The sequence below is a fragment of the Sinohyriopsis cumingii genome, chromosome 18, assembly GCF_028554795.1.
Source record: "Sinohyriopsis cumingii isolate HCF-2022 chromosome 18, ASM2855479v2, whole genome shotgun sequence".
Classification (NCBI taxonomy): domain Eukaryota; kingdom Metazoa; phylum Mollusca; class Bivalvia; order Unionida; family Unionidae; genus Sinohyriopsis; species Sinohyriopsis cumingii.
Genome location: NC_142978.1, coordinates 72,973,907 through 72,987,284, shown reverse-complemented (window position 1 = coordinate 72,987,284; position 13,378 = coordinate 72,973,907). Strand labels below are relative to the sequence as shown.

At 35.0% G+C, this 13,378-nt stretch overlaps 1 protein-coding gene across 4 annotated transcripts in view; it reads right to left on the bottom strand.

Moving 5' to 3' along the window:
• Nucleotides 1-13,378, bottom strand: part of LOC149776968 (active breakpoint cluster region-related protein-like) — a 144,582-nt gene that overhangs the window by 9,273 nt on the left and 121,931 nt on the right. For all 4 annotated transcript variants that reach the window (XM_089941686.1, XM_089941687.1, XM_089941689.1 and 1 more), the window contains 4 exons: nt 12,795-12,856; nt 10,199-10,276; nt 7,303-7,437; nt 2,224-2,329 (listed from right to left, as the gene is read on the bottom strand). In XM_089941686.1, coding sequence (XP_089797812.1) covers nt 2,224-2,329; nt 7,303-7,437; nt 10,199-10,276; nt 12,795-12,856 — 381 coding nt within the window. The remainder of the gene's footprint in view (nt 1-2,223; nt 2,330-7,302; nt 7,438-10,198; nt 10,277-12,794; nt 12,857-13,378) is intronic.

Sequence of the window (13,378 nt, the reverse complement as noted above, 5' to 3'; positions counted from 1 at the left end):
TTTGGATATTGTACTTTTGGAAATTTTACATGATTTAAGCACACTTCTAACTAAAATGACTGCTCCCTTGTGTTAAAAAATCAGCCTGAATTAGTCTAACATAGCAGCTATTAAAATAGGGAAAATGAATTTTGCCAGACTAGACAAGACCAGCTTCTGAAAGTGCAATGAATAAATTACAAATATATAAAATGTAAAAAAAAGTTATCAGCTCTTTTTTATACAATTTACCTCTGAAGTTCAGGAAGTGAAAATGACCAAGTAGAGCTAGCACTGTTTTGAAAGGTGCACATTTGAAGTAAGGCCAAGCTGTATACTCTATAACCCATAGTACACCCATCAATCATACACCAAAATAAAGAGAATCAAAGGTTCTTTTAATTATACCCAAGATATACAAGGTCTTTTTTAAATAGCCAGTAAAACCAGTGAGGAAAGCCGGGGAAATTCTTTTTCTTTAGAATCCTAACCCTATGCAAAATATGAAACTGCAGAATGCCACCTTATGGATGACGTTTCCTTGAAATTAATGATATTGACCTATACATTATGAAGTTGTCATCCTCTTATGGAGCCATCCATGCTGCACTAAAAAGCTAGAACTAAAGTTATCTTGCCAAAAAATTCCTTCTTGCAGTCTCTTGACATCTGACATTTTTTACCCCAAAATCAATAGACTTTTTCTTTACCTCGGGTGCAAAGTTTGGTCCAAGCCTAATGTTATTGCATGGAAACCATTTATTTTCTTTTAGTCAGTGACTTTAACCTTTAACTTTCTGACCCTAAAATCAAAAGTTTTTTTTCTTCTTTTGTCAAGGAGACCTTTCAATAAAATGTGATAATGACAGGTGCTGTAAAATTGAAGTTATTGTGCAGAAAACTTCATGTTAACAGAAAAACAAACAGACAAGGTCATAGCAAAATACGCTCTGCTAAAAGATGGCCATAAAAAATCTATTAAAAAACTGGAAACAATTCATTCAGATAACAGAAAAATGTAATTAGGTCATCTGCACATGCATATAATCAAACATACCAAATGTAACTTACAGGGTTGTGCTATTTTTGCCTAATCTAACAAACAAGGCAGAATCCAGTTCAAAAAGAAAAACCTGCAATATGGCCTGAATATCTGTCTGATGAGGTTACATATTACCTTGCATATATATATATATATATATATATATATATATATATATATATATATAATTTGCCAGTGCCAAGTGGTTATTAGGTAATTGTGTTAGAAAGAAAATATTGTCTAAGTACATAATTTTACTTTTAAAAAACCTGCAAAGTACTTTGATAATACAAAACTATTATTTGCTAAATGCAAACACAAAGGAACATGTCTTTTCTTATTTGCTAAATGCAGACACATAGGAACATTCTTTCATATTGTTTTTGCATGTATTAACTACCTTTTGTGTAATTATGCAAAAATACAGGGCATGGAAGAAAGGAAGGATGAACAGGATTAAGTCCTATATATGTCCTTGCTATGGGGGCAAAAGAAATAAAAAAAATAAAAAAAGAATTTTAAATAAAGAAATAAAAAGACAACTCCATCGAACACTACATACTGATATCAACTACTGTGCTATTGTCATACATGACTTGCGAATTTTAACAGAAAACTAAAAAATCTTCACACTGCTCCGGTGGCCTAGTGGTTAGAATATCCACCTCTGATGCAGGAGGTCTCTGGTTCGAACCACGGCTGATTCATACCAAAAACCTATACAAATGATACTAACAGCTCCCTCACTTGCGCTCAGCATTAAGAGGTTAGTGTTAGTACTGATCGGTCTGGTGTCAGGATAATGTGTCTGGGTGGGGCATGATGCTACATGTCTGTGGCATGATGCCCCTGTGCTTGACATCACTATACACTGCCATACTGCAGACATCATAGTGATATGACTGAAATTTCTTTGAAGCTATGTTAGAAGTCCAAATCACACACACACTAAAATCTTCACAATTTAGATGACCACAGTTACTCCTCTGTCTTCCTCTCTGCAGAGTAGATTTAAGAATGCATGATTAAGACATTCATGCTAAAATCAGCTGAATGCACAAAAATTTACATTGTCGAATCTCCACCATATTGAGACTATTGCTCAATGTTTTCCAGATCAAATGCAAATTTATTCCTCAACTGGTGGCTAGAGAATAGAACCATTATCTGCTAACACAGAAATTCAAAGTTTGCTTACTTACCCTACAAGATGTTCTATCATATGCACTATAGTGTAGTAGTTTGCTTCTGGCAGTGAGTGTAAGAGTTCCAGCATACATTTCTCTTTGGCTTCCTCATCGGATAGCTCTGCAAGATAAAGGGAATTGAATACTGTCAAAATGATGTGGAAGACAATTTGTTACTAAAATGTTTTTCCTTTTGGACCAGCCATAAATACTACATAATCTTTTATTTTAATGGGTATCAGTTACTATGGCTTTGTAAAGAGTGACATTTTGTTGCCTATTAAATCAATAAACTGAAAAGAGCGATGGATCATTGTTCATTTTTAAATTCATGGTTTGTAGTATGCATAAAATCAACAAAACCAGTACTGCACAAATAAAAAGAGAAATTACAGTTCCAGTCTGCCTTTAGACACTTATGACCTCAGATTATAGTCCACATTTCCACTGACCTTTCCCACTCTGTGTTAAATAATTGGACTGATACACTAGTGTGGAATGTCACAGTGAATTCTTTATCAAAAACATAATGTGGTGAAGCAATATGGTAGCAGTATATAGTATAGTAACATTACATGGTGGGAAGGGGGACCTTGTAAGTCTTGGATCATGCGTCATCTTGTCAAAGAAATATTTTAAATTGTTACGAATGAGAGGCTAAATCATCACTTACCTATTTCTGGTTAGTAAGGTCTGAGACATGGTCTCTTAACTTTGTTAGCCAATGATACAACTGAGTGAATTTGGCAAATTAAATATTTTGATGGGGGATGCACCCTGAACACCCTTCAAAAGATAATTGTCCATATATCTGTGTTGGAATGGACAGAGGAAACTCTGACTAAATCACAGCTTCATTTTCACATGCCTGGATAATGTGTAAACTTGCTCATACCACAGAGGCAAGCATGAACAGAAAAGGCAAAAGATATACTATATGCTTAACACAACAAAATCTCGTAACTAATGATACTGAGGAAAAGGACCATGATATTACATTGCATGGTTGCTATTTAATACAAAGTCATAATCCCATATCTAAAAATAGTAATTGGGTCAGACTGTGTAGACTTTGGAAGAATACAATAATGAAAGCTGAGGAAAGTCAGATATGGGCTCCGATATTGATGTAGGTAATGATGATTTTGATAACTTACCAAATTTTTGTTGTTGTTGTTGTAGTGTTTAACACCATTTTCAGCACACGATAGGCTATACATGGCGGCCAGTATTAATGGTGGAGGAAGAACCCTGAAAAACCCAGGGAAGAACCACCGACCCACGAGAAGCTACTGGCAGGCTTTCCCACGTACCCATGCTAGCCGAGCCTTGGACTCGTACCCACGCAGACAGAGGTGAGATGGCAGTGATCCGTAACGGAGAGCACTTTAGACCACTCGGCCACTCGGGGCCCCACCAAATTTTTTGTGATTTTGCAATATAGATGTAGACAACAATGTAGTAGTGCTTGTTACATCAACTGCATTTCCTCAAAAATAGGGTGGTACATCAATGTACAGTTTCTTCATGCAGTCGAATTAAAAACGCTTGTGTTTTACAGGATGTAAGTCGATGCACTCAACAAGAATGTGTTCCACTGGCAGGGTATGCACTCTGGTTGAGGTTCACCAATCAGGAAATATGCACGAGTCTGGTATAAGCAACTGGCATAAAGTTACTTGTCGGTAGTTGGTTTGATGTTCTAAAGTTTGTGGAGTTTTCATTCTGCCAAATTCACTATGTATGACAAGCATGTAGATTTATTTATACAACATACGAACTCAGCATATGGAATCTTCCACTCTGAAATGGGTGACTGCAGCTCAGGTTTGATTTTTTTCTGCCCTTGTATTATCCTTTATACCATGATAGCCAACAGCACAGAAAACATTTCCCAGACTATAAAAACAGCATGTTTATGAAATATCTGGGACAATAACAGGTTGCCAGATTAAGAATTTGCAATGCTTTCAATATGAAAAGAGAATCCAAAAAGAGAACAGTACGCCTGTAATTTCTGTAGTAAAAACTGAGGCAGTAACTGGCTCAATATGGTGTGACGGGGTATTGCAAAGGCAGCTTCAACTTTTCTCTTTATTTTTCAAACACAGGGATGCATGGCCATGATAGAAGGCTCTAATTTAATGAAAATTTACTCTGAAAAAGGATAGGGTTTGTTGACAAATCTATAAATTAGCAAAGACCAAATAAAATTTTGGGGGGGGGGTTTGATAACCAAGGTGCATTTTTGGAACAAAGAATTTTGCAGTACTTCCAACATACTTGGGACTAAACACTACATCCTATGTAGGGTCACATGAAAAAGAATACACTTTGGTAGCATAGTGAAATGCCAAATTCATTTGTCTGAAATAAAATAATGGTTCATTTGCCTCAACACAAAGGGGAAATTTGAAATATATCCAGACAGTGTACAGAGTATAAGTTCCTGACTGTGTAGCAGATTAAGCATTTCCTTAGTCAAATTTCAATCTTACTAATGACCTTCTTAACTAGAGCAAAGACATTCTGATCAGTTTTCTAATCTGTGTTTGCCAAGACTTATATTAAATCCAGAGTATTTTCATATCTGTCCCTGAGGTATCTAATATGTGGAAGATAATTTAGTTTACAGTCGAAAATTGGCCCAAAAATTTGGGTTCCCTCTGCAACTGGAATAAAACAACCATCAAGAGAGACCTTTAATTGGATCATCATGAATACAATGCATACAGTTTTAGATTTCAAAAACCAGACACCATTTCTCCTATCCATTTCTGAAATCTGCTAAATGTTTATCTGTAGTTAACGTTCAATAGTATGTATAGTCTTGATCGCAGAAGAAAAGGGTCATCAACATCTAAAAAGCAGCCAATTCCTGGATTACAGCATTTCACATTGCTGTTAATTTGTATGTTGAATAGGGTGATCGACAACATGCTGCTCTGAGAAACACCTGGCCCTTGAGGTAAACAGATAACAAATTATAGATTTATAGGTTCAGAAAGATCAGCTATCATGGTTGGTTACACAGCTTCGAGATGTGACAGTGAATCAATTTTAAAACAAAAAATTATTCTACAAAAATAATTTCATAGTCCTAAAGATCCTATTTTTTTAATACTTTTAAGCCTAACAATAACAGCTATATACCAAAATGGTAAAATGGGTAAAATTTAGGATAACATATATTATACTGCTCTATATTTTACAGGAAGGCCTATTTTTCACATGGAATATTTAGACGTGTTCCATTTAGCACACTGAACACAAAGGTTTTCATACTTGTATAGTATCAGTCTATACAGCAACAGACACTATAAGGTAAAGGGTTTAATGGTCATCTGACACAATGACAGAAGATTAACAGATTATTTGTTTCCAGCCAATTTTACACTATATGAAAGGTATCAACATTGCAGTAACACCCAGATGTAGATAGCATTAGTTTTTGTTAAACATCACACACTAACGACAACTCTGAAATTTTTACCTCTGGCTCATCTGTTGATTGTTCAAGGAACTTAAAATCTGAAAATAACTTGCAAGTTCTAATGTGATTATATCATGGTAATTGTTCACTGACCAAGTTATAAAGGTAGGTGCAGTCTGATTACTCAACCTGTAAGTTACAGCCATAGGACCTTTGCCAAATGTACGTGCCTTATCAATGCAAGCTTGACCAGCATTCAACAGCTACCCTGTAGCATTCTCAGTGCCACAGATAATTATGTATGATATTTCATGAATTTTTTGTGACCCCAATTAACCATTCAGCATGAATTTTCTTCAATGACAATGTCTAAAGCAAAATCTAGTTGCTGAAGTCAGCTTGTACACCAGGAAGGCTGAACAAAGGAGTGATTCCATTGTTTTTCAATTTATATACTTTGATAGTCCTTGAACACGTCAAATGTTGACACTGCTTGTTAAATGAAAGGGGAAACTGGTCACATGTTGAATGATGATGTTATTCAAACCGACAAGGAACTATGTTGAATTTTATCACTCTTCTGCCACTGTGTAAATTCCAATATCAGAAAGTAATTGGTGGTGCAACTTCATGGACTGTACTTTGAGTAAGAAATCATACACATGCACTTAATAACCGAACAGCAGCTTAATGTTCATGGCTGCATCAGCTCCCATTGGTGTTGAGCGTAAGTGATTTATCATGACAGGTGCTTTATTTGTTCAAGTAGGAGTACTGTTTTAACCATTAAGTAACAGTCATTTGCTGTCCTCAAAGTCATGTTTTTTTCAATTCTTTATCTGAAGTATTTGTTGAAGTCAAATATATACACATATGCAAACTCTGACAGGCAAAACCAGTGAAGTACAAAAGCCACTAATTTATGTACCCAAGAAAATGTATTTTCTCCTGAAAAACCATGAAAAGTGAGACCCATGAAAATAAATGATGCTACAATATTACAAAGTATGTTTGAATGCAGGCCACTGTACATACTTGCTTATAACTAGAGCCCTACCACAAACTCCACACATCCACATTTGCCATTGCATGAAGTCCTGGCAGAGCATGATACATGATGTTTGTTTTATTGATTACTGTACAGACCCAGATCTGCTGTAGTTGCATTATGTTAGCAGCATTGACATTCAGACCATATAGACACTTAATATTGACATTTAGACTGTATAGATACTTAGACAGTATAGACAGTTAGAAAGTACAGACACACAATGTATACAGTAAAGACACTTAGACAATATAGACAGCATAGATACTTAGACAATACAGACAGTAAAGACACTTAGACAATATAGACACTGAGACAATATAGACAGTTAGTGTAAACAATATAGACATTTAGACAGTATAGACACTGAGACAATATAGACAGACAGTACAGACACTTAGACAATATTAACATTTAGACAGTATATATGGTACCTAAATTCTTGTTAATATTATTGTCCTACTGTGGGTTTTATTATATCTTTGATTTGAGTACCAAGCAAGGCAGCTGCTAGTACCATTTTTATAAGTGCCAAAATATTATAACAGTTTGGAGTGGGCTTTCTCAGCAAGTGTGGGTTCACAATCAGATGAATACAATAGCCTGAACTTACCAACAAGATGCAGAAACTGGTGGTAATTTGCATCTGTAAAAAGAGGTTCAGGTAGCTCCCTGAAATACAACTTGAGAACCCCAGTGACTGCATGGATATCAACATCTCCAATCTGCATGCCTGCTGCTACAGGGTCTAGAAAACAAGCAAAATACTGTGTAAGAAACACTATGTATAGAGCAAGTATATTCACTTACAAGTGAAGCCCAACTGCGATCTTCACAGTCCCAGATCTGCTGTCACGTACTGCATCTGATTCAGCAGATCAGGATCTATGCAGTTTGCTAGGAGTAATCAGTAAAATGAACAACACAGACACTGATCTGCCAGAGAATTATCCAATGGCAAATCTTAATCAATGCTGTTTGCAGATGGACTCAACTTGTAAGCATGTATATATGGTATGCAGGTGAAATGTTCCTGAAACAAATATGTAATACTAAGCTTCATTTTGTTTTCTGTGAACCCATGTTGTCATACATTGGATAGACCAATTCAAGTAAAATTTTTTTCACATAGATTCTTCTGCTAGTATATGTTAAAATTGTTTACTTATTATCTGTAGTTCTTTAAACTGATTTTTTTTTACTATGTTGGTCATGGGATCTATGGCTGCAATGCATTATATCTGTAACTGCAATATAATGAGGAATTTGGTTATGGGGTTTATAGCAGTACTGCATTATATCTATAACTGCAATATAATGAGTATTTTGGTTATGGGGTTTACAGCAGTACTGCATTATATCACTGAAATATAATGAGGAATTTGGTTATGGGGTTTATAGCAGTACTGCATTATATCTATAACTGAAATATATTGAGGAATTTGGTCATGGGGTCTATAGCAGTACTGCATTATATCACTGAAATATATTGAGGAATTTGGTCATGGGGTCTATAGCAGTAATGTATTATATCTAACTGGACTATAATGAGGGTTTGGGTCATTATAATGAGGGAGATCAGTAGTCAGTTAAATCAGCTTAATTGTAACTATGTAGATATATTACCCTGACCTTATTTCTTCTCTTTTGTTTATGTAAGTATATTTATAATTTCAGTATGGTACAAGCAATTATGACAAGGCAATATTTTTTTTGTCAAAAGAACAATGTGATATTTAGCTTCATCCCACTCTACATTTCAATGAAACTTCAACCAATACAGTACACATTACAATGCCATGGGAGCCACAGATCATACTGTTATGTAACGAGGCACATTATAATGAAGTGCATGATATGTATGAAACCAGTAAATAATGGGTGCCATAATGAGAAGGTGCTGCATAGCAACTTTTTCTCATTACACAACCGATTTGTATTTATGGTGTAATTGTACCTATTTGTATTTATGGTGTAATTGCACCTATATGTGGTGTAATTGTACCTATTTGTATTTATGGTGTAATTGTACCTATATGTATTTATGGTGTAATTGTACCTATTTGTATTTATGGTGTAATTGTACCTATATGTATTTATGGTGTAATTGTACCTATTTGTATTTATGGTGTAATTGTACCTATACATATTTATGATGCAATTGTACCTATTTGTATTTATGGTGTAATTGTACCTACTTGTATTTATGGTGTAATTGTACCTATTTGTATTTATGGTGTAATTGTACCTATACGTATTTATTGTGTAATTGTACCTATATGTATTTATGGTGTAGTTGTACCTATTTGTATTGATGGTGTAATTGTACCTATTGGTATATATGGTATAATACCTACTTGTATTTATGGTGTAATTGTACCTATTTGTATTTATGGTGTAATTGTACCAACTTGTATTTATGGTGTAATTGTACTTATTTGTATTTATGGTGTAACTGTACCTATTTTTATTACGGTGCAATTGTACCTATTTGTATTTATGGTGTAATTGTACCTCACATGCTTAAAAATCTACTGACTTTAACATGAGATATTTTGTGAGCGACTGAAAAAATTCAACTGCCTAATTCATATATGTATTCTGGTTATTTGAAATTTACACCTTCATGTACAATAATTATATGTAAGTAATAAACAGAATGCTCACACAGTTTTATAATCAAAATGTTGAAAATGGGCATTCATCCTGTGAAATAGATACCTATGCCATTATTTTGATTCTGTCATTAAAAATTAACAAATTTGACCTGTTTACACCCATGTGCTCTGTTAACCTAGTACTTGTGTAAGCTATCCTCTCACTTAACCAGTACCCGAGTGCGCATGTAATGAAATTGCATTCTTATTTAATTCAGAGGATTCTTGTCAGTGATATATGCCTCTAATAGAGTGTACAAGATAAACACAACTTTTTTCCATGTGTTTTAAAGGCAGATGAAATCAGTTCTTCTTAGAATACAAACCATATATACATACTTATAATTCTAGTCCAAATGCAAACTGCATAATGAGCTGGAAGGTCTGAGTCTATGTAGTTTTTAAGAGTAATCAGTAGAAAAACAATACAGGCCCTGATCTGCTGGCACATTATGAGACTTGCAGTTGAGTATAAACAGTAATTATTAGACCCACATATTGCTGGGAATTATCCATTTTTAACAACAAAAACCTTAGCAACACCCCTAGTATGTTACAGGGGTCTCTTGATGTAATGCTGTTCATGTCAGCCACAAGTGTGTACCATGACTGAGGTGAGGTCACCTTATACTGAAGTACATTATTTTTGAAAAATATTAATCACCAGCATAATGGGATCCATGGCTTTAACTGTTTTATAATGGGAACTGTGTTATATTGAAAACTGTATTATATTAGGAACTGTGTTATATTGGGAACTATATTATATGAGGAACTGTGTTATATTGAGGTGCTTTATAGTGAGAGAGCACTGTTATCATATTGGAATAGTACAATATAAAAACTGCTTACTTTTGTTGAAGAGTCTTTTAAGCCTCTGAACTTCTGAAGTGACACCTGACACTCTGTATATGCCAACCTCATCCAGACCTGGGCATTGATAAATAAAGTAAATATTGTGACACCATATAACTATGTACATGTAGTACAAAGCAATTAAATATGTCTAGTACACATATCATGATGTTTTATTAACATTCTTATGAAATACAGAGTTACAGTAAAGAAAAATGGCAAATATTTTTTAAAACCAAAAAAAACACTTTCACTAATGGAGAGATGAAATATTTTCACATCTATATATCATATACAAATTTATTTCCCTCAACTGTCATCATTAGTGGCAAGTGTGACCACACAAATCTCACATGTTAATTAAGAATACCCACAAAAGACAACACAAATCTCACATGACCTAACAATTCCTGCAAAAGACCAAATAAACTGCATGATTTAACAATACCTATAAAAGGGTAAGTTAGAACCAACAACCAGAAATTTATCAATGTGAAAAAGATGTTTCCCTCAATAACATTTTGCAATTCAAGTCTGGATTGGTTTTGAGGGGTTAACATGATTTTTCAGCACACGATTGGTCATACATGTCAGTCATTATATTTGGTGGAGGAAGAGCCTGGGAACACCCTATGAATGACCGCCCACCCATAAGAAGCTACCAGCAGGCTTTCTCACATATCCATGCTGGTTAAGCGGAGACTCAAATCCACGAGGACAGAGGTGCGATGTGAGTGATATGTAAAGATAAGCACTTTACACAACTTGACTATCCTTCTTCCTGCAAATGAAGTGCAAAGTGCCAAGTTAACAGGGGTGATAACCTGAAGCTTGTTGTAAAATAGTGAAAATGTAACTTGCTTTAGGTCTTCTTAATATAAAGGCTGATATTAAATTTGATTTTGGTAAAAACAAATGTCTGATGCAGTGGGAAGGCAAATTTCATGTAAAACAGCAGCCATCACCGTATTATTTCTTAGAGGAAAATTATGAAAATCAAAACTGAACTTGAACTATATTTTTTTTTAATGTAACCACTTTTTAAATCATGAAAAAAACTTTCAGTCTTTGAGAGATGCTCATGTCAAGGTAAGTTAACTTTTGGGGATTGTGATTTAGCACTGAAAACTACGAGAAATGAAACTAGCCCTGGTTCTGATGGATTTACTGTTGAATTCCACCAATTATTTTGGAAGGATCTAGGCGGTTTTTTCTTCAGGTCTCTAAATGCTGGATATGATATGCAAAATTTTTCAGAATTTCAGTCTTAGGGAATCATTACTTGCATTCCAAAGGAAGATAAAGACAGAAAATTCATTAAAAATTAATTAATTAACTAGGTCTTGTTAATGAAAAGCATGAAACCAAACTTTTGACCTAATCCATTAAGTCCTTCCAAAGTTGTTTCTTTCAGTTAAAGTGACTATTGACTTTTGATCCCAAAATTAATAAAAGCTTTTTATGCAACAAGCAAGTCATCAACAAACATGTAAGGTACAGCTCTCCTTTATAATGTGATAGTTGGTGTCTATAACTTCTGCCTGTGTTATGCACAGCCCCAAGTATAACAAGAATAATTGTAAAAGGAATACATGTATGTATATGTTGAACTTGACCGTGGTCTTTCTCATGTAAAACTCATATCAAATCTGTTCTAATTACATGAAGTCCTTCAAAAGTTAATAAGTGGAAATAATGGCATGATGATGATAAAGATGGACACACATAGGTAACAGTACACCCCCATTCATAGAAATAACAGGGGCATTGGTAGCATTTTATATCCGCTCCATAGATATAACAGGGACATGGGTAACACTATAACCACTTCATAGACATGACAGGGGCATGGGTAACACTATATATCCACTTCATAGATATGACAGGGGCATGGGTAACACTATATCCACTTCATAGATATGACAGGGGCATGGGTAACACTACATATCCACTTCATAGACATGACAGGGGCATGGGTAACACTATATATCCACTTCATAGATACGACAGGGACATGGGTAACACTACATATCCCTTCCATAGATATGACAAGGGCATAGGTAACACTATATATCCACTTCATAGATACGACAGGGGCATGGGTAACACTTTATATCCACTTCATAGAGTGAGTGAGTGATTTTGATTTTTAACACAGCTTTAACAATTTTTCAGTCATATAGCTATGATGTCTGCAGTGTGGCTGTTTATGGTGATGTCTAGCACTGGGGCATCATGCCGCTGGCATGTAGCATGATGTCCCACCCAGTCACATTATCCTGACGCCAGGCCGACCAGTCCTAACACTAACATCTTAATGCTGAATGCCAAGTGAGGCAGCTGTTAGTACCATTTTTATAAGTCTTTGGTATGACTTGGCTGGGGATCAAACCCATGACCTCCCGCATCCAAGGTGGATGCTTTAACCACAATGCCACTGGAGCAGTTATCCACTTCATAGATACAAGAGGGGCATGGGAAAAACTATGTGCCCTTTCATATTCCAGATTTGACAGGGGATACAAATGAAAGTGAACACTACATTTATGACAAAGCTGTAAATAATATCTCTCACACTCTCTTCCATATGTACCTCTTTTTGTTATCTCCTGTGTACATGCTATTACAATGGTTGGGGTGGTTTTTCTTTCCCTCCTGTAAAATGTAAAGCTCATTTATCAAGAAGAAAAAATACAAATGGGGTTCATTTAAACAATTGCCCAAATCTGAGCCTGTGGCCTAAAAATGATACAGTAAATGAGGCCTATAATGATAACAGTAAATGTGGCCTATAAATGATACAGTAAATGAGGCCTATAAATTATACAGTAAATGTGGCCTATAAATGATAACAGTAAATGTGGCCTATAAATGATACAGTGAGGCCTATAAATGATACAGTAAGTGAGGCCTATAAATGATACAGTAAGTGATGCCTATAAATGATACAGTAAAGGAGGCCTATAAATGATACAGTAAATGAGGCCTATAAATGATACAGTGAGGCCTATAAATGATACAGTGAGGCCTATAAATGATACAGTAAAGGAGGCCTATAAATGATACAGTAAATGAGGCCTATAAATGATACAGTAAAGGAGGCCTATAAATGATACAGTAAATGAATACCTAAACAAGTTAAACTTGCTATACTGAATTCACCAACTTGGAATTAAA